At 43.6% G+C, this 23,072-nt stretch overlaps 1 protein-coding gene across 3 annotated transcripts in view; it reads right to left on the reverse strand.

Annotated features, from left to right (window-relative positions):
- map3k5 (mitogen-activated protein kinase kinase kinase 5) overlaps nucleotides 1-14,111 on the reverse strand; it is a 33,789-nt gene extending 19,678 nt beyond the window's left edge. For all 3 annotated transcript variants that reach the window (XM_083688500.1, XM_083688499.1, XM_083688498.1), the window contains exons 1-4: nucleotides 13,067-14,111; nucleotides 4,775-4,914; nucleotides 2,785-2,808; nucleotides 309-502 (exon numbers count right to left, since the gene is read on the reverse strand). In XM_083688500.1, coding sequence (XP_083544626.1) covers nucleotides 309-502; nucleotides 2,785-2,808; nucleotides 4,775-4,914; nucleotides 13,067-13,487 — 779 coding nt within the window. In that variant the 5' untranslated portion in view covers nucleotides 13,488-14,111. The remainder of the gene's footprint in view (nucleotides 1-308; nucleotides 503-2,784; nucleotides 2,809-4,774; nucleotides 4,915-13,066) is intronic.
- Nucleotides 14,112-23,072: the final 8,961 nt, after the last annotated feature.

Below are 23,072 nucleotides of genomic sequence, written 5' to 3' on the forward strand. Positions count from 1 at the left end.
GTAGGTTCACACTTGCTCACTTAAACACACACAGTGTGTGTGTGCGTGTATCAACAAGATGGTCCCTGTCCCACTCCAGCCATGTGAGAGGAGAGTATTGCCATAGTACGTCGTTACATATTGAATCATTGCATTCGCTTCGTATGAAATAAGCGTTTTTAAAAATGACTTTGAGACAAGTGGAGTAATAACTGGAGTAATGAAATCATGGTGTAACAGAACCTTAGTGTAAATAAAATGTGACGATTGTGACTTCTCCAGCCAGTGGTAAGCCGCAGCAGCATCCACCCCGACCCCCCTGTACTCACCTGGAGTGGGCCTGGGGCACCTTGAGCAGCTGGACAAAGCGGTCCAGCAGGGGCATGCAGATGGGCCCCAGCAGCAACTCGAAGCTGGGCTGCATCAGCTCCGTCAGCCCCTTCATCAGGCTGCTCTCACAGCAGTACACCTTGTTGTGGGGAGTCACCATGTACGGGATGAAGCTGTAGTTCGCTGAGCATGTCTGGGAAGAGAAAGGAAGAGGAGCAACGTTAGACGTGGCCTGTGAGAGATGATTGCCTTTGTGTTTGTATTTGTCGTAGTCTTGGGGCTTGCAGGATCATGGGTGGACAGATTTCGCTGTGCCTGTGCAAAGAGGCTAGATTTGCTGTGATCCGTCGGACGGTGCTGCTGACATTTGGTTTCTCATGTTTTGTGGCTAACAGAAAATGCAAAGGATAAAGCATCCCCGTTACATTGCTGACTGTAGAGTTCTCCATGTGTTCTGTTGGGGGGGGCGCTGTTGCTGGGTCTGCTGGGTTTTTCCTTGTGTAAGTCATTTGAAGGTAGTGACATAATCAAGAGAATCTGATCTGCAGAGACAATGGTGTGTTTGTACCCAGGCTCGTAATGAGCTGGTCTAAACAACCCTGTGGCCCGGGGCGCAGATCCACATCAGTAGGCCTAATGACAAGTGACATTAGGAACTATTTAACAGAGCTAGCTAGTGTAGTCACAATGCCCTCAGGATGGAAGCGCCCTTCAAAACTCCATTCATGTTGCTTATGGAAATCAATTCAAACTACGTCTTACTACTCTTGCCCAGCTTTATTTGCATGTTGGCATTTGTAAAGAGTACCAGGAAATCCATCTTTCATTGATGTGCACGTTGTATCTGTCATATCCAACTATTTTGCTAACTAAGTGCGTATCCAATGATACTTCATACTGAACACAAATGCATGTGCAGGAGAGAAAGGTTTTTGGGCTGATACACAGCTGCAGTGCCGCCCAGCTGTATCCTGAGTGTTGACAGTTACTATTTGAATCTCTCGGTTTCACTCCCCTCTTTAAGTACAACACTCGGGTTCTACTGACTAATAACAAAAAGGAAATGGGGGGAGGGGGGCAAAGTGAGGTAGCAATCGGAACCTTCCGCAGAAAACAGCTTCCTCCACTGTGACATATTTGACATCATGACATCACCGACAGTCAGTCACGCCTTTCAAAAATAACCTGTGACGGTTATAGGTGCAGACACAGGTTTCACAATCCTGCCCTATATTTAGACTCTGTGTATTGTATGATTCAGGCTGCAGCAGATCCTATGACAGCACGTCACAGAGACTAATACATATTTCAGTGGCTAGGTGCCATTGAGACTGTCCTTTTCCCAGGAAACCTCAGCAGGCCTGGTTGGTTAGTTATTAGTCACGGCAGATTCCCAGAACAATACCCTAATGTAGCACTTGAGGGAGAGAGCACTGGCTTCTGTACCCAGTCTGTGTGTGTGTCTGCAGTTACAGTAATTAAGGAGTTGAAAGTCACAGACAGGCAGTATAGGATTAACCTTTCTCTCTGTAGAGGAAGGGAGGAGAATGGGGGGGGGGGCTCAGTGGCATGACTGGATATTAATCATTAGCCCTAACCCCTTTATGACCACTCCTGTGGTCGTAAAACAATCGAGGAAGTTGTCTTGATTAGAAGTGTTCCATGCTCTACACTCCAACCTAGAAGCAGAGATATTAGACCACTGTTAGAGAGTCGCTGGAGTGTAAGATATCTCAGCATCAGTGGTGTGTGTAGAGAGAGGGAGAGAGAGAGAGAGAGAGAGAGAGACAGGGAGGAAGAGAAGAAGTGAGTGTGTCACAGTGGACTGTCACTGTGAGTATTGATCGGTCCTCATCACAAGGCCTACAGAAATCAACCTGCTTCATGCAGCAACCTTATTCCACTTATTCCATTGTTTGTGTATGCATGTGTGTCTGCGTTTGTTTGTTTGTTTTGTGTGTGTGTGTGTGTGTGTGTGTGTGTGTGTGTGTGTGTGTGTGTGTGTGTGCATGTGCATGTGTGCATATAGCAGCTCATCAGCAGTAGTCTGCCACACAGACAGCCTGTGGGGTCTCCCTGTCTGACCTGACTATCACTTGGCAGACTGAGGCATCTTAAACCTCTGCTGTGTCGGCATAGCAGGGAGCCAGGAAATCCAAAATGAGAGGTGAAATTTCAAATGAACTCATTCTCATCTCTGCTTCTCACAGCACTTTTTACAATGCTGTGTCATCCAAGTAAAGCTACCCTGAAAAAATCCCCTTGGAAGAGAAACGACTTTACTTTTCTGTGCACACAGCACAATGCAAAAACCCTCAACAAAATGAGTGGATGGTAGCAGACTGGGGTGTCAACAAGAGAATGAAAACAGTTTTTGCACATACTTTCACGCGGCAGAAGTGCAAAGGAAGGAAGAGAGAGTGTGATTTAACCAGAAGCGGGCAGAAACAGATGGGGAGGAGACTGCATACTTACAGTGTTCTTCTGGCATATAATCTCCTGAAAGAGAAGAAAGGAGACGCTTTAGAAGAGCCTGCTGATGATTCAAGATTCAAGATTCAAGATTCTTTATTTGTCACGTGCATACAAGTATACAGTGAAATGCAAAAGTGACAGTGCCACAGAGTAGTGCAACAATAAGTTTTAAAATAGAATAAAATAAAATAAAATAGAAGTACTAAAAAATATAAACAGTATGAACAGTATAAACAATATAAACAATATATAACAATATAAACAGTATAAACAGTATAAGCAGTATAAACAGCGGTGAAGCAATGATGCTGTAGGGAAATCACTGATATTGGTCACGGTTCATAGACTCACAATACCCATCTGAGGTGACACTATAAATGGGCTTCTGTAGTTGTAAACAAAACCAGTAGAAAAACTGAGAGTTCTCCATGTTAAAAAGGCACAGTAAAGACAGAGAGCCAAAAATGCTCTTGCACACAATGGAGTCTCTTAAAGTCTGAAGCAGTCCATTTTTTTTTTTTTTTAAAGAGCTATTCTAAGAAAAATAAATAAAGGTTAACAGAGTATGGCATTGAAAGGGAGTGTGTACAGGATGGTGTGGGAGACTGCAGCCTGCCGGTGAACCACTACAGAGAGGTAGGAGTTGAACAGCAGGGTGGAGTGGTGTAGTTCATCAAGATTAGAGGGATAGTATTTATGTTAGTGCACACATTGGAATAGATTGGCAAACGGGATTAGCCTATTTCAGAAGAACACAGCTTATGAATTCTTAAAATAGAGCCAAATGCATGCCCACGTCGATGTCACAGCTGAGTATTGTAGGTCACTTTTCAGCTCTATTGAGTTTGGGTGTGGAGAGAAGGCCTATTTTGGTAACTGCATACATACACAGGAAACCATAGGCTCCCCTCCCTCTCACCATGTAGTCTGCAAATCTGAAGGTATATATGGAAGTATGTATGGTCACTGATTGTGGCTCCAGGGATCTCTCTCTCTCTCTCTCACTCACTCACTTGACAGACAGTATACTGTATGTTTCCTCTACTGTGATTCCCCTGCAGGTTGAGCTCGAGGTCAAAGGTCACAAACGGCATCAATATTGACCCATATGCAAAGGTCCTCTGCAAGTACCAGGATGTGAGTCACTAAACACATTTGTCCACGTCCTCTAACGGCTCTTTCACTACACTGGAGGAATGTTTAGGTAAACATACGGTATGCCATGCAGCAGACATCCAAAGCGACTAACAGTACAATGCATCACTTTTGGATATATGATCCCAGCGGGAATCAAATCCGAAGTGTTGCAAACAAAATACTCCACCAACTGACACAGGACCATATAAGGGCTCAAGAAAAAGAACAGGAGGTGCAATATATTTATTATTTGTGTTTGCCTCTCCTTATTCAAACGCTATTTTTACACTGTACCTTTTGCGACACACTATTTACACAACTGGCTCAATCAGAGGAGCTAATGCATCTGCTACCATCAAGTCATTAATGTGTTTACATGTTCCCACAACACAACAGCAGTGACATCAATTCAATGTTCTTAACACACAGGTTCTAAATAAAGAATTCACTTTACACACCACTGTGAAAACATTAACATGGTGTTGACAACGTGGTGTGAAGAGGCAGGCTCTGTATATGTAAGGCTGTGTGTGTGTGTGTGTGTGTGTGTGTGTGTGTGACCATTTACAGTATTGGCTCAATCAGAGGAGCTAATGCATCTGCTACCATCAAGTCACTAATGTGTTTACATGTTCCCACAACACCACAACACAACAGCAATGACATCAATTCAATGGTCTTAACACACAGGTTCTAAATAAAGAATTCACCTTATTTAACCTTACACACCACTGTGGAAACAACATGGTGTTGACAACGTGGTGTGAAGAGGCAGGCTCTGTATATGTAAGGCGGTGTGTGTGTGTGTGTGTGTGTGTGTGTGTGTGTGTGTGTGTGTGTGACCACGGCTTACCTGTAGGGACTGTAGAGAGTCCGAGTTGTTGTCACAGTAGAGGATGATGTTGTTGGCCATGCTGAAGCTCTCTCTCACACCCAGGTGGTAGAACAGGGAGGGCTGGCGGAAAGCATCCGTCATCTCCACCACAGCTATGTCTGAGAGGGACAGAGACACCCCATTAGGTCTGATACTGGACAGTTATTCCTAGGTCTACTTCATAAGTACAGTTTGAACCAAGGTCACTTTAGCATGGCAACTACGATTGATGCTCTCTGGTTGGGCTACAATTGGCCAGTGCAGTTGTTTTGGACTGAAGGAGGGTAGTATCAAATTGCCACACATTTTCCTTTTGGGAGCAGACTGTACTTTACATAACAATGGGGGCCATAACATGAGCTGGGAGTGAGTTAGGGTGGGGTCCTAAAACCACGGTCCCTCTGGGCGCTGCCCACAAGTGATAACAACACAAACAACCGTGTGACTATGTGCCTCTGCGAGGGTCTGTAATGACAGGGTCAGCCAGAGAGATAACAACAGACCCCGGCCCACCTTTTCATTTGCTTCCAAGTTCCCCCCTCCGTGTCAACATACATGTATCATAAAGCTTAACAGAGGCCCTTTGATCCAGCCAGACAGGCTCCCTCTCTAATGTTCCCCACTCCACTACAGACTCAGAGCTGCCGGAGAAAATAACATTCACAGAGACATCCAAAGTCAATGGGATCATCAAAGCGTACAAGCGGAGGCAATCTATTGTAATGTCTGTATGAGAGTGTGAGAGTGTATGTATGTGTGTGTGTGTGTGTGTGTGCGTGCGTGCGTACATGCATAAGTGTGTGCAAGTGTGTGTGGTGATACAAGCCCGGAGAGGACAGGCTTGCTTTTCGCAAAGCCCTTATCATTTTCATGGGGCCAGTCCCCAGGAGAGAGAGACAGACACAGTCCCTCCTACTCAGGCAGCACATGTAAATGCCATCAGGAAGTGGTGTCTCCTTCTACTGGGCTTAAAGGCTCTATTCAGCCCCGGGGATCAGGTTGTCAACCACTTTCATTATACTCAAGGAGGAAATGACATGTGCAGAGTGTGCATTGATGCAAGTTAAGGGCCTACATTTTGTCCCTACAGATTCCTTATGTGACGCTAGTCCATGGACAGAGTGTAGATTGAGTCCCCCTATCTGACCTGAGTGGGCTGAGGGAGAAGTATACATTCAACCTCATTGACAGGAGGGTCGACCCCGACAGGAGAGAATTTTTCTGTCACCAGCACCATATCAACGACACATCACAGCAGCCTTTAGCCAGACTGTCACTGTGACATATGAGTATGAACACAGTATGACTACACCACGTAGTGAAACAGTGATAAGGCAACTGAAATACTTCATATGCTCACATTTTGAACGATGGAGAGTAACCGCTGACGACAGTACTGTATTCCGTACATCAGTGGAGGCTGGTGGAGGGAGATATCGGAGGACGGGCTCATGGTAACACATGGAACGGAATGAGGAATGTTGTGGTGATACCATTCTTCATTCCGTTCCATGCATAACATGAGCCCGTCCTCCGATTTCTACCTTCACCAGCCTCCCCTGCTGTACAGTAGCAACATCGGAAGAAGTCAAAGGCCAGCATCTCTTCTTTCAGACAGCAGAGGTTAGCTGATGAATAAACCATTAGTGGACTCATTTATCTGCTGGTGGGGAGGCCCAATCAATATTACATTTGAGAGATTTGCTAATGTGCAGGGGCCCAGAGTGTATATGGAATCTCATGATGAGATAGGTGGGGTTAGTGTAGTGCAATCCTTGGAAGGAAACTTGGTTTACAGGAATATCTCAGAGCCAGTGCAAATACTTGCTTTCATAGGGCAGGGCTTACAGGCCTATGGTGATTACGGAATATATTAGACATATGGAACATTTGGAAGACAGATACAGACAATGAGAGTCTTGTACTTCAGAGTTGGAGGAACCCTCTTTTAAGAACCGTCTTTTAGCCAAGCAGCAGCTAACCTCTGAGCTGACAACACAGTGCTTGGTGAGACACATTACGTTCAATAGGATGCACGGTTCGATTGTAGTTCTCTCAAAACGACTAGCCCCAGTACCACAATAGGATATGAGAGGCTGAATGATAGTAAATATTGACTGGTGTTCAGTGAAGTGATGCTATTAACTGGAGTTCAGTGAATTGACACAGAAGTAATGGGATAGTTAAGGTAGTGATGAACTGATCATGTGTGTACTGTAGGTTTCCGTTGTTCTAGGGGTATGTGAATCCTCACAGTAGGGTACCTCAGCTTCACAGTGTGACACATGAGATGTCCCAATCTGTCACTCTCTCGATTGGCACCATGACCAGCCTTTTTATATCATCTCCCACTCGCCTCCATGACCTTTCCCCCAAAACAGTGCTGTGACAAACAAAACAACAGAGGGGGAGTGGGGGCAAGGCGAGGACAGACTGCTGCTCTTACTCATTGTGAAGTGTACTGAGTGTTGCCTATGACAGTGGTGAGACAGAGGAGAAATTCCGGTTAGCAACATACTCAATTATAGAGCAAACCAAATAAATAACCAAAAAGTCCCACAGAGGATTTCATCTAACCACTACCCTACAGAGGGCACACATACACATGGAAATAGAAGTCTGCTCAGAGCCAGTGGTCCTCAAACCTAGCCCTGATTCATTCTCCATCAGGGGGCCCAGCTGCTGTGTCAGATGTGCTGACCCATAGTAACCCCCTTCGCCTGTTGGTCAAAAACACACAGTGAGAATAGAGCGGTCACCTCTGGCTTGGCTTGGCTGAGCTGTGCTCACACTCTCACACGCACGCATGCACACACACGCACACACACACACACACACACACACACACACACACACTCTCTCCTTTGGACCAAAATAAGGTTAAAAAACAACAATGAAGAAGCATGCATTTTGATTACTTTATAATCCAGTTTACCTCCTGCTGGTAGAATCACCACTGCAGACCAAACTAAATTGATTCCCCTCACCCATGCACAAAGCAGAGGCAAAAATCCAATATTCGTTCACAATTCAACTTTTAACAACCCAAGGCCTGTTCCTCTGGTGCTCACAGGTTCTGGGGGGATGTGAGAAGGGAAGGGAGGAGAAAGGAGGGGAGGAGAAAGGAGGGGAGGGGAAGGAGGGGGGCTGGGCAGCTATGCTCTGCTTGGAGCCACTGGGGTCATTATTAGACTGCCTGCCTGCCTGCCTGCCTGCCTGGCTGCCTGGCTGCCTGGCTGCCTGCCTGCCTGCCTGCCTGCCTGCCTGCCTGCCTGCCCCCCCCCACCCCCCCTCCCCCGCTTGCTTGCCCGCCCGCCTGGGTTTGAAGACCTCTCTCCCTCATTCACTAAGCCTCCACCACCGACCATTAGACATGCATACTTCTGTGGGAAATGTACAGCACATGCAGCACAATCTGAGATCAGAAGGGCACAGGGGACTGTTTAAGTGCTATGTATTATGTTGTTATCTCTGAATCTCTCCCCCTTTTACTCAATGCCAAGACAAGAGCACTGTGTGTCTTGTATGGTAAAAAAATAAATAATAATAATCTCCTGGGCGAATCCAGACACTTGAATGAGTTCTCGTTCCCTTAAAATAGGGAAACAGTGTTTCATTTCCTCAGAAAACATAAAACCCATTGAATATGTACTATGCAAATGTGGAGACAGGCATAAAAACCACATCTGAGATTTCCCAAATCTAACAGGAACCTTCAAATCACGTTTCCCTCCTATTCAGTTCATCACTCTAATACATTAGATTCATCAATTCCCTTGAACCATATCCATACCTTGACAACACACAAAGAGTACATGTCTGATAGATACACACAAATAGATGAGGACTCTTTCAGACATAACTGTATTATCTCCGTTAGCATCACACCATGGTGGATGGATGACTCAATCGCTAAGAAGCTAAACCCTCCTCTTGCCCTGGCAAAATTTAGCTCAGTGATATTCCATCTATCTGATATAACCATCTATTACTGTATGGTGGTGGTAAGTGAAGACATCACTGTGTAGCCATGAAGCTGACTTTCCTCTTATCACTGAGGAATGAAGGGGAGTCTCAACATACCAGTGTACATGGATTTCCTGGAGCTCAGCCTCCACTGAGGAGAACGGAACAACCCCATGTGTGGAATCAGCATGACCTCTTCACTGGAAAAGAATGTTTCCCAGACTGCGGTTTTCCCCAAAGATGCAAGAGTCTGGTACGGACCGTGCACAATAGGTGACGTCAGGCTCAGAGAAACGTGCACGGTCACTGCCAAATTTCCAAGAACAGCAGAGTTCATTTTGTCATTCCAATAAAGCTTGTGTTCATGTTCTTGGTGGAGTTCTAGGTATCTGCTGAATGTGCTCCATTCACATGCAGTCATGTGTCCCTACTGTCAGTTTGAGTTGCCTTGGAGACGGGACTTTCAGTACACTTTGATGTCAAGTCAAGCAAACTAAATGACAGTGATTCAGAGCAATGTGATTGTTGTGAACTGAGTTGTAGTCCTACCACTATGCTGTTCTGCTACCTCTAGGGAGCACTTCAAGCACTCAAATATGCATTGTTAATTTGAAATCAGGTTTGTCTGCTCACTTACGAGACTTATGTGCCTAATTTAGGTTTCGCATTCTTCTGAAAAACAATCCTGGGAATGAAAGGCGAAGCCTTATTGGTCTTTAGATTGAGCTTATTAATACACCCTAGTGGGAGCCTTGCGAGGTACTTTACAATAGTTATTCATCAGTTTGGATGCCCTGCCCAAAAAGAAGAAATACTACTTTATTTTTAGAAATGAGTGCAATGTGCAGGAAAGAGACAAAACCGAGCCCTGACATTTTTTTTTTGAAACTACAGGAAATGAGACAAACCTGCCTCAGCCTCTGGCAGAATCCTTTACTTCGACTACAGTTTCTATTCACACTCAAAATGTTTCAGAAAGCAAGCACCAGCAGGGCCCAGGGGGAAAGTGCCAGAACAGAATGTGAATTCATCCCAGGCTGACAAACACAGGGAGCCTCACACCGCCGCGGCAGTTGCCTAAACTCACCCTACACTTCCTGATTGGCCTCTCGCTGCAAACAGCTTGTTCATGACTTGTTTCTAAGAACACCACTGGTTTTCAACAACAGCAATTGATTTTCTTGAGAAATGAATGTTGCAACGTAACCCCACTTGAAGGACACAAATACACAAATAGCTGGTCTAGCAGCAAAATGCTGCACCTGGACACCTTTGAAAGGTGAGTAATACAACAAAAAACCTTCATAAATTGTAGATTGTGCCTCCAGATATGTCGCCCAGTGAACATCCATAATGGAATATAGGAGATGTGGCTGGTCTGTGAGTCGATACTAACTAGGTCTGATGGCACTATATGGCTGCCATGTCATGCTGTCAATAACCTGGATTAAACCTCACACTCCACCAGCTCCTGCAGAGCAAACCTACTTCCCTCAGCCTGCTGCCAACGTCTGTTGGCACACACAACACCTATACTGCTGATGCAACCTGACTGAAAGCTTTGATCGACCGACAGACTTACAAACCTTTTTTCTTAAGCAACTTTGGATTGTTCACTTTCCCTTCCAGTTTAGACTACGTTCCCTAGACGTGACTGTGACCTGTGATCTAAGTCCTCCTCTCCTTTTCTCCCTAGTCCACATGGGCAGTCTGGGGTAAACAAGAGGATGTTTCAATAAACAACGGATCAGACAACCAATGGGAGCCAAGCATGGCAGCTTCCAGGCCAGGGAGCATGTGGGATCATGTGTTGGAATCCTCAGGCAGTCAAAACAATACTCTGGTTCGTTAATGTGGACTATATATACGTATACTGTACAACGCCCGAATGATACTTTCAAATCCAGTATCCATTTTTAGGCACTTCAAAATTGCATGAGCTGGCATATAGAAGTATAGGTAGCATACAGTAGGTAATGCTTCCAAACTAGCTTCTGTATATAGGAAGCAAGGACGTGGATTTGGTCATCTTTGACCTGATGAAGGCTCTTGTCGCCAAAATGCTGTCTACTGTATGGTATGGGTATGTGCATGGTTTCTTTCCTCTTTATCAAAATTCACACTTTCCACGTGTTATCACATAAGCATTTTGGCAATTAAAATGTGATTTGGAGCCCTCAAGATTATATCATCATCTGTTCAGCAGTTTCCTTTGTGAAAGTCTCCAGGGATATGGTGCTTTGCCATTCAGTACCTGCTTTTGGGCACGGCTAAGATGAGGAAGGCTGAGAGGGAGAAAGTGCCCGCTTTCTAGCTGTCTAGGGATGTAACATGTAAAACCACGGCTCTCAAAATGACTAAACATATTAGCAACTGCAGGTATTCCCGTTCTTGTCTGTCTTAGTAGCCTAAAACAGACTAGACTGACAGGACACTAGACTAACTGTATGGAACATGCACTGGGCCCCTAGTCTATACTGAGACAATGTGTTCAGTGTTGTCAACTTGTTAGAATAGTCAGTCAATAGTTAAGATCAGCTCAGTGAGGAGCCACTTTAGAGCAGAGGTAAACAAACATTTAAACCAAGCTGGTACTCTTCTCAAAGTGTTAGTGAACACTATTTTTCTCCTCTTCGAATGACACATACTGTACATGTAGTCTAATGATCAACCGATTAAATGGTTGCATACCACAGCTATGACTAATCACCCGACCAGCTCCCATGGCGACACTGTACAGGTGGCAGTCAGTGCTGTCCAATAACACCAACAAACATAAAGCAAAAACATCTCCATTTGTTTTTTCACTTCTAGCCCAACTTTTAGCACACCACCAGTCCAGTAACGTGTCTTGAACATGTGGTTTGACCTCTCCCGTTGAGCTTCTGGGGTTAGGTCCATAGTCATTTGTATATTTATCGAGTGAGGTCAGTCACAACATGTAATGTGAAAATATGCCACCACCATTTCCTTGTGTTTCATCAAGATGTCCTGTTGCAAAAGCATTATAAAGAAATTGGCAATCTGATGAAGATTGTGTCATTCCAATAAAGCTTGTGTATACTTGAACAGATACTAAACGTTCCCTCCCCCAGTAGTAAAGTATGTGAACATTCCACAGAAGCCCTGTGGATAACAGCCAAACCAAAAAAAGAGAAAAGAATGAGCTGTTTAAACACCCAATAATGTATGTTATGACAACCAACAAGCCTTTACCATTTTGTCTGTGTGTTTTCAGGCTTACTTTGACAACACCTGTACTACAAATGTGGCTGCCTGGTTTCATCATCATGTTTTTAACCTTTCTTCACAGTATAAATGTATCAATATGATAAGGAGGCCACAAAAAAAGTCAATGTGCAAGGGTGAAGTATAACTACAGTGTAATTATACAAACTGTTGGAAATAATAGATCTTACAATTTCCCCTCTCATTAATTTTACTGCCATGATTCCCAAATGAAGGGTTCACATACTACGTCCCTCAACAACCCCATCATATCACAGACATTCAGCACAACAAAGCTTGACTTAAGTATGTTGGCAAATGATAAATTCACCAGAATACAACATGCAGGTCACCTGTTGCTATTCATTAGAAGGTAATCCCTGTAAAGAGTAATACTGCTTTCCAGAATCAACTTTCAGGGGACCCACTAGGCAACAGCATATTTCCAATGGGATTAAGGGGCAAAATGGAAGACATATGGGTAAAGGGGAAAAGTGCTTTCAGTGAAAAGGTTCACTTCACTTCTGTGCCTCTGCAACGGAAAGTCCAACCTCATGCCCAAACTGAGCAGAGCAATCCATGACGGCAGGCACACTTTCAGAGGCACAGAACAGTAGAGGAAAATAAGATGTGGGGGGAAAAAATCACAATCATCCCCACATTTACGGAGCATATTAGACATCCCCTGTGAGACCCAATGGTGAATGGAAATATATATTTAGGCTAAGGAAGTTACTCAATGCCTCTAATCTAAGTCATGATGACATGCAACATTTCGTGTCCTGCAATCACTGTGCTCCTGTGCCAGGAGTGCCCTTGGCAACCACTGAGAGCCGAATCAAAGAGAAGTGGTGTGGCGTCATAATTTATCTGTGATTGGCCCTATCCAATGCAATATATGGTTGTAGTTGAGTAATAAACAAAAAAAATGTTCTTTACCTTTGGTGATATCTCATTTGTAAGGGATGGAGTTGAATTAAAATGTTAAAAGTGAAACAAGTATAGGCTTAAATAATGTAATGATGGAGGGCACCATTGTATTCATGTGAACAGTGGTGTGAAGTGACAACCTCTTACCTGCATTGTAAAACTGATCGAGTACAGTAGTCTCTCCAAAGTCGAGCTTTCCGAAGTGCACGATTTCCAATTTACTACCCACTGTGTCGCACGCGTCTTTCAGACACTGCAGGGCCATGTTCTCTGCGTTGTGCGGCTGACAGAGCTCGTTATAGACGACATATGCTACAGTAAGACACCTGCTTTTGGATTTCCCCGTAGACAGCAAGCCGCCGTTGTCCATCGAACAGTTCATGATACTTGGGCTGATGCCTCCGCTGACCACCGAGTCCTGATAGAAAGTCCCCGCGGCGGGGATGACAGTGGCACCGGTGCCACTCTCCTCACGACAGCAGGCAGAACCCCCACGGCCAACCTCCGGGTCAGGCCAAATACCAAAGGAGGGGACCGACAAGGATATCCCGTCAATATCTTGGCTCATTTTTCAAAGTTTGGTTAATCACTTTGTGTTGTTATGGATCCTCAGTTGTCCGATGGTTCCCCAAACACCCAAGCCATTACGCATGCTTCCACAAAGACATTCTACGCACAGGATGAGTCTAATGTTTAAGCAACAAATCAATTTGCACACCTGGAGGTCCTTCAACAGAGGTAAACAACGGTGTGGAGATCATTGTGGAGATATGGGTGCACCTCCTGCAAATTAATTTCTGGTTTCGGATGAATCTGTACAATCATAGCCTCATCAAGGTAGCCTACAGTAGCAGACAATATCCTACGACTGACAGTCACTGCGTTCACGTCAAGTCACGAACAACACAGGTAGGCTACTCGGAACCTGATAATGATTCTTGGAAAAGAACAGTTACCACGTAACCGCTACATTCTTGCATGTTTCCACAGTTGGTCCACATAGTTTCTGAAGTTGTGCAAGAACGCAGGTTTCAATGGTTACAAACCCCGCGTGAGCGCGTCGTCGATATTGCATCCTCCTAGAAAGCAGGTCGGGATCCAAATCTGTGCATGGCCGCTGTGTCTATATCCTTTGAAAATCATGCACGTAGATTTGAGAAATATTCATGCCAAAACGAATTTTGCGTCCACTCCGGACCCTGCCCTATTTCCTATAGCCACTATTATCTTTCCTGCACAGACTCACGCACACTGGGTGGGAGAGACTGAAGCCTTGTTGTTTACGGGGCGGAGACATAACCATATTTGGAACAATGACGTTTAGGCATTCCTCCTTAAAGCCACAGTCCGTACGTTTTTTGCTTTTTAAAAGGTAAAGTATGTAATTTTGCGCTTTGCTGCCCTCTTTGGCCAGGTCAAAATTTGAAAACGTCAGTACGCTATGTTTATTGCTTCTAAATACCTTATGAGAATATGGATACCATATATATATATATCTTATATAATCAAAACAATTAGGACCTATAACTACATTGTTTATTTTGTTTATAAGAGACATGTTAAACAAATTATTTGGCCAAAAGCTCACAGGCCTTGGTTTTTCTTTCTTTTTTTAAAATAATACTGCTCTCATGGAATGAATGCTATTCCTTCAGCACTACCGGTATTTAATGGAAATAAAATACCTTTTATTTAACGGAAATAAAACAATGTGCTCCATTGATCAATTTTGAAGATGAATCACTCTTTGACGTTATGCACTAGTTCTATTCAGTGTTTACTTGTTGTTTTTCTTAAACAATGTGAAGAATGTGTTCACTCCAAAAACGTATTCAAAAGTACTGTTCGGGTTCTGAATCTCCATAAAATATCATAGCAAATGAAATATGGACAGCACTCGGTTCTGATTCAGATCCAACATATGATTTTATACTGATTTACTCCTTATTGAGAATCTAGTCTCTTGCCAGGCCTTAACCTGACCAATTAAACCTTACCAGACATAGTGGGTAGAGACAACCAAGAATCAGGTGAAGACTAGGACTATTGTGCAAATGATTGAATTTAATCAATAACTTCAGTTGGCCTACATGAATTTAACGGGTTGGATTATAATAAATGAAAACGATTGTGTCTGTGATTCTGTCTATGCTGCTTACATAGGCTAATGCTGTGTGATAACTTTATTATTGGTAGGGTCTGCCCTGCTGGTGGTTTGGTCTCGTGTTTTCATTCACTTGGTTTTACAACACAAGGAGGACATCTAGTGGCACTCTTCTGATATCACAAGTAGTTGAAGGTTTATTTATAAGTAGCCATTTCAAAATCCATATTCTATTTTAATTGATGTCTTATTGATGAACAGAACAGAATTCCATAGAAAGACACATGTGGGCTGGTTAAAAGAAAATCTCAAAGGCAGACATAGAGGAGATTGGACTGACGGGCTAGTGCTCTTGTCAGTTCAAGTTAGGCTACTCTCCAAAACATAAGCCATTAAAGCTAATCCCTAACCCTCTTACCTTTCACTAAAAAACAATTCAGTCAAAATTAAAGATAGTTTCTCCCCCCCCCCCCCCCCTCAAGATATTAAGATAACTCAATACTGAAAATACCCTTAAAGACCTCCTGGTCCGACATTTCCACTAATACACAGAGACAGGCCCTGTCCCCTCTGAAAATATATACATTATGAAAGGTGATAGTCATATACGAAAGGTTCATATATTAATCTGTCTATTCATTCCATCGGTTTCTAACAAAACACTCAATGATTTATGGAAATAGTAATATATAGTTATAATATTATATCTAATATTTGGTAGCCCTACAGCGATAAGCACTTCATTTTCAACACTGATTTACCTCAAACTAACCTTAACTTTTATTTTTGTATCCTCTACCCCTACCGCTTTTCCCCATTTTGTTACAAAGACATAGATTTGTCGGTAGGCTAAACATACCCACACCCTCTACGACTTGACCAAACCACACCCCCTCACTGTTCAACCACATCAACTCCTGCTACTACCCTCCCAATTGTACTTTTTCTACTACTTCTTCTTCAACATTGCTCAGACTTTTTGAATGTGATGAAACCGTGCCATGTTGAAACAAAGCAAATCAACTGCATTGCAATTATCTAGGTGGCAATTTATTTCCATAACTGTAAAAGGAATGTGTACGCTCCACTTCATGTGTTATGCTTTGACGCCACTAGATGTCAGACTTTGTCCATGTTGTACCAGTACAGAAGCTCTCACGATCAAAACTAAAGGATGTGTTCAACTGCATTTAAGAGACAGTGAAACAGCAAATAATTCAAATTCTATGGTATAGAATGCTTCTACTTCGTGTGGATATATGGATTGATGATTGTATCCAATGCTCTGTCCATTCTGTCATAGAGGAAGAAAATAGTCAGTTCTGCAACAGAGAGGATACTGCCTGTCTGTACTGCCATGAAGGATGCAGGGATAGTAGTCTGTTCTGCCATAGAAGGAGACGTTCCATTTCATTCTGCCATAGGAATGAGGATATTCTGTTCTGCCTAGGGAAGAAGATTCTCAGCTCTGCCATTTAGGGAGAGGGTACTTGGAGGTACACACTTATTACATCGCTCCATAGATATCTGACAAAGACTGCACAAACATTAGACGGAAAGGGAAACAAAATTACAGAAATTTGCCAAGTTTGACAAATGGCAGGCCTGGTGTTGCCACAAGCTATTAGCCTGCGATGATTAATAAGTGTGAAAATAATTGCACTTCATTGAGATTGATGACACCCCATTTAACCTCCCCTCTCATCTGAGCTCTATGGAGCACAGAGATGAGCCTCGGACACACTCGCTGCTGCTCCACTGGCTAGACTCACTGGTTACACACATGCAGAGCAGACATGCACATCTTTCTGTCGGTAATGATCAGGGATGAGTTTGCCCAAAGCTTCGTAGCTACCGTGACACTTTATTTATCTCGACAAGCCAGCCCCTCAGCAGCGAAAGAGTGATAATTGTAAAATCTATGTTTAACGGTCAATCTTCTGTGTGTGGATAAACAAAATTTGCCAAATAAAGGACTTTGCTGTTCTATGTGTGATAGCTGAGAGGAATATATAAGACGGGTAGACATTGACTTTATACTGGGAAGAGATGATACCGCAGTTGTTTTAAACATGTATGTTACCGAGAGAGAGAGAGAGAGGGAGGGAGAGAGGGAGAGAGAGAGAGAGAGAGAGAGAGAGAGAAAGAGAGAGAGAGAGAGAGAGAGAGAGAGAGAGAGAGAGACAGAAATCCTCTTGTTCCAGGCCTGAAACGTAGAGCCATAGTGATCTGTGTAAAAGCCTTCACCTCTAATGCTCCTCTGCAAATAAAACCATGGTGGTGCTGCTGCAGATCAGACAGACACTGTGGTAGATGAGAACTGCGGAGAGTGTTATCCTCTCAGTCTGCAAAGAGACATGGCCAAGGTTATTAAAGAGGGATGTAGCAGAGCAAGATGGCTGCTTTGTGTCCAGAGGCAGTGTGGAGAGATAAATGGTTGACCCAGGCTGGTGTCAGGTTAGGATTGATGCCACTATCAGCCCCACTGCTTTCCCAATGATTTTCTCAAATCTCTGATAGAGTGTGTTATCTAGTTACTGGCATGAGGGCAATGGCCTCCAGGCACAGAGAAGGTCAATCTATGAGGACAATCTTTGTTGGACTAAATGAGAAAAAAGACCTTACAAAAAGAATAAAAAAGCAGCTGCTAGGTCTCTGGGATAAGATAAGCTAAATTACTTCTCTTTAGTAGGATAGGCCTAAGGCTAAACTAAAAAAATTAAGTGAGGCAACTGTGCACTCTAACTTCAATGTTGTAGATTTCACCTGCAACCCAGCTTTCCTGAACTAATTCAGACTTGATTCAATGACACCATCAGATGAATGTGTCTTGAAAGTATCTCTGTCCTCCTGTTGTTTATCTACGGTGGTTTATCTGCAGAAAATAAATACCTTGAACTGAATTAGTACAACGTTCACGGAATATCTTAGAGAAGTGTCATAGTGACTGTATCATCAATCTATATGAATACTGTGGATTGTTTACCTTTTTTTTATTTTTGAGAAAAAAACAACACCTCAAAACCGTCAGAGAAATAGGTTCTAATTCATTAAGCGGTGTATTTTTCATACCAATCGTAAACAAGAGGCCATTGCGCATAAAATAATTCTGCTTTTGTGTGATAGAAAAAGGGTTTCAGGGAATATCAAACATCCACAGGTGCTTTTGGAGTGAAGGAATTTTAGTCGGCAAAAAATACAGTAAAAAATACAAAATATATATTGAGCTTCATGTGTCATGTCTTTTCATTATTGAATTCATTACGTATTCATTTTGGATGATGATAACAACTCACTGAGTGAACAGGGGAAACCATGCCTATCTGACTGTTTTGACGTGCCTCCAATCAGTCCCAGTACTTTTTGTCTAATAATTACAGTAATTACCGTGGTCTACTGTAGTTACTATCAAAACCCTGACATGGCTGCGTGCCGTAACACGTAGGTGGTCGACGGATTAGCTGTCTATCAAATATAAATGCCTTCCACTCAAACCCACAAGTTTCTTATTGGCTGTGCATTTCTATGTCACTCAAATGTTCAATGTATATGTCATATTTGAAACACATTTCACAAATGTATTATAAGTGGGAAGTTCATCTTGTTCATCGTTTTCCAGGACAAAAGCCTCTGATTCCTGAAGGTTGAGTCTGTATAGGAATGATGTGATGTTTCAATCGCTACCTGTTTACAACATGAGGAGAGTTTGTTGTCGAAGAGTCTGCTACTGCTGCTATGAAATAAACAGCTTTCTGCCACAAGTTCAGCTAACCCTAACCTCCACGACCCTGTCTGCCACCAAACCAACACCTAGAGTGGCGCTTGGGAAGGGGACTTTAACAATGTGCTCTAAGTGGATTGGGTTCATGTCAGTGCTGAGTTGTGGACATTGATAAATGTCCTCCTCCATGCGATCGATAAATCTCACCTTTCAGCCAGTGGACCCCTACAGCAGCATGTCATAATTACTCTGTCAGACCAAATGCACCTCACTGGTAAGACTGAGAGGTCTGTGTGTGTGTGTGTGTGTGTGTGTGTGTGTGTGTGTGTGTGTGTGTGTGTGTGTGTGTGTGTGTGTGTGTGTGTGTGTAGTCATGTACTGTTGTTGGCCTATGTGTGGTCTGCAGTCGGTGTGTGTGTGCAAGCATGTCTATGTGTGTGTCTGTGTGTGTGTGTTTGTATGTGTGTGTGTGTGAACTGTATGTGTGGGCTAGAATGACGTTTTGTCGGCTGAGCTGGCCTTGCGTCTAGGTATGATTGACAGCTAGCCAACCCGCCTCCTTCTGTCCCTCCCAGGGCCCTCTTGGATGCCTGTCACATTAGTCAATCAGAGAGCTAGTCTGACAGGAGCTCTGAGCACACACACACACACACACACACACACACACACACACACAGACACACAGACACACACACACACACACACACACACACACACACACAGTCCAGAAATCTCTGTTTGCTCAATGATCTGCAGCTCTGATAGCATCAAGAAACAACAGTCTGGCTGACAAGCCATCACTTTGATTATTAACATAAGAGAGGTTACATTCTTTTAATGATTTTGAGATCTCTTATCTTGCCATGATTATAATTTATTTATTCCATATCAAGGACCAGAAGGAATTAGCTCCATCTGCTTCAGCAAGTGTTCTTGAGGTTAGTGTATGTGTGCGTGTGTGTGTGTGACATGTGTGCGTGCATGTGTGCGTGTGTACGTGCGCGTGTAAGCGTATGTCTGTGTGTGTGGTTCACTATAAGACACAGATTACATATTGAGATGCTGTCCCTGAAAAAAGGCTCCCTGTGGAATTAAAAGTGAATGAAGCATAGACAGCAGCCAGAGCTGCCTCCTAAGCACAAACATCCTCTAATGGAACAATAATAATAATAGCAATAATAACCACACTCATTTATACATCAATAATAATCACTCTAGAGAACAATAATAATCACCCTCATTTAGACTGTCATTTACCACAGAGACTGAGTGCCTTTGGGGGGCACGGTGCTTAACCTAATGATGATGGTCATGATTCATGGCTGAACTCTCTCTCTGCATGTTTCTCTGCTGTGGCTGAGGACTGAGAAGGGAGTGTGTTTCTGAGCTATGAGGAGTGTATGTGTGTGCGTGCGTGCGTGCGTGTGTGTGTGTGTATGTGTGTGCGTGCGTGCGTGTGTGTGTGTGTGTGTGTGTGCGTGCGTGTGTGTGTGAGAGAGAGAGAGTGACTAAGAGCATGATGAGCAGTGGACACATGTCATACATTCTTAGAATGTGTTAACATCATTTTGAGTCGATGCATTTTATTTTGGTGAAAGTTAACTGTCTAGAGAAGATGACAAACTTGGCATCACACACTCCTCGTTGACTGACAAAAATGTCACTACTACAGTAATTAGTGATGTGGACTAATTGTATTCCTGTTTTTTATACCGGGACCAATGTTTTCTCTTTTGTATTGTTGCGTATCAACACAAGAACCAATGTAATTCCTGTGGAGTGTTGCTCATCTCCAATCCTGCTTTGAACTCTGTTCAGCGGTGACAGAAAGAGGCAGAAAATGGGACAGAGGGATAGAATAGTCCAGCACTGATTTGCGGGGAGACGTGGACAGAGACCATTTCAGCAGAGCTCTCTGAGATCAAAAAAGCGGCAGAGAGCGAGTGTAAGGGGCGATGCTATCGTCAAGCTCTCATTTCATACAGAAACTACTGTGAAATGACTTCATCTGTTCTGAGGCCTCAAACTAGACACCATTATACTCCACTGGCCCCCCCTCTTCCATACTACTGCTGTCCTCCAACTATAGTCGACAACACCATACTATAGAGATAGAGATTGAGTGTGTAGATAATCTCATTGTGAATAACTTCACAATGAGATTATAGTATGGGATCAGACTCTAAAAAGAAGGATTGACTTGGGCTAGTTCAGATGTTTCTGAATATAAAGGGTGAGGGAAGAAGAGAAAATCGGATTAATTGAGTGGGTACAAGTGTGGTGATGTTGGTTGTGTTGGCCAGACGTTGGTAATTATGAAGATAATTGGGAAGGTGACCAATGGGGGTATATATGGATAGAAATGAAAAATACTGATGGAATTCGAATGAACTGTAACTACATTTCTCCACCTATTGTGCTTGCCAAAATGCAAAATTATAAAATACCAATTGTAGCCAATAAATTGATGCATTTTCCACAATGTGCATTTCCCTGATTAACTAGTCTGCCTATTTTTGCCTACCTCTTTTTAATTTCTTGCGTGCACATCATCCTCTCTGCCCTCCCGTCTGCCATAATTCACTTCCACCTCTCTCGTTCTCTCTCTGCCCTCTTGTTTTTCCACAGGCCTGTTGGGTCTTTTTTTTTTTTTTTTTGCTGGCATACAGTACACGAAATATGTCCTTAGGTTAACAAGCCAGCTAGCTTGTTGCGGATGTGGGACTGCTTATCACACAAACTAGCTCGGGAACATTTCAGGAGCTCACGCGAGCAGCCTTTATGATACATGATGCAATGTTTGCCGCCCTAGTTGACACATTGTTGAATTGTTCGACGATATAAACTCAGACCAGCAGAAAGACAATGAGCGCATGAACCACGTGGGCAGTATCTGAATGCATTTCAAAATATAGGAGAAAAGATGACTGTGGTCTTGACCTAAATCCCCCCCCCCCCCATATCCACTGATGTTTCGGAATGTATATAATGGTGTGGAGAGAATAGCGTAGGAGAGAAATGATGATTCATTGAAGGAGGGAACAGGTGTGGTGATGTTGGCAGGGAGGGGGTGTGGCCAGAGGGTGATTAGGAAGGTGGTTGACTAACACGATCCTTTGCAACAGACGCGGCGTCAGCGTTAATAACATAATATACATTATTGTCTTCCTTTTTTAATCTCCTTTTTTTCTGTAAAGCACATTGCATTGTAGTTGTATCTGAAATGTGCTGCAAAGTCGGATTGATTGATTGACAGATAAGGAACCAGACCAGTTTTAATAACATGTTAACATGTTTCAATAACATGACCAGTCCAGTCCCAGTGTTCATGCCAGAGCAGCAGAAGGCCCTCTGGTGCACATCATTACAACTTAGCTTTTTCAGCTCTGAAAATGTGCGGGAAGGAAGATATAAGCAATTTGCAAAAAACTTCTGAGGCTTTAAACAGTTGAATAATTTAGTGTTGAAGATTATAAGCTGCTCAGTTATTTCAGGAACAACAACAAATGCTTTAACACCAACTCTGCGCCCCTCTAGTCTCTCTCTATCTCTCTTTCTCACCCACAGACATGCAAGCTCACATGCACGCACACACACATACACACACGCGCACGTGTGAGTGCGCGTGCCTGCACATACACGCACGCACGCACGCACGCACACACACACACACACACACACACACACACACACACACATACACACATGCAATAGGTTAGGCTACATATGGAAGGTCCAGTATCAATATGGGAGAAAGAAATGCATGCTTTTCACCCTTCTCCTTTCTCTCCACTTCCTTCCTTCCTTCCTCCCCCTCCCCCCTGTTCTTTGAGGGAGAGTCCAGGGTCGAGCCATCCTGTGATACTGAGTCTCTGCCATCTAAGTGTACAGCCTGCTTCTTGCTGTCTCCCTGCCTACTGCCTTCATCTGAGTGCAATGTTAAGCTGTTTAAGCCGATGACACAGAGAATATTGCATGTTTAAATGCTGCTTCACCACACCACACACACACACACACACACACACACACACACACACACACACACACACTCGTCTCGCCCTGAGCGAAAGGCCCCAGGCAGTCTCTCTCCTGCTAGCCAGGGGCGATCATTCTGCCTCTATGATACTCTAACTGTGGTATGTCAGGAAACATTAGGCCTTTAAAACACAACTTAGATGCAGTGCACTCAGTGCAGACACACACACACACACACACACACACACACACACACACACACACACACACACACACAGTGCTCAGTGGAAGCGCTGGTTAGATCCAGACGGTTTCTTCTCAGTCCTCCCTCTGATTTATACGTCCTGCTGTCC

The sequence above is a fragment of the Argentina silus genome, assembly GCF_951799395.1.
Source record: "Argentina silus genome assembly, chromosome: 17".
Taxonomy (NCBI): domain Eukaryota; kingdom Metazoa; phylum Chordata; class Actinopteri; order Argentiniformes; family Argentinidae; genus Argentina; species Argentina silus.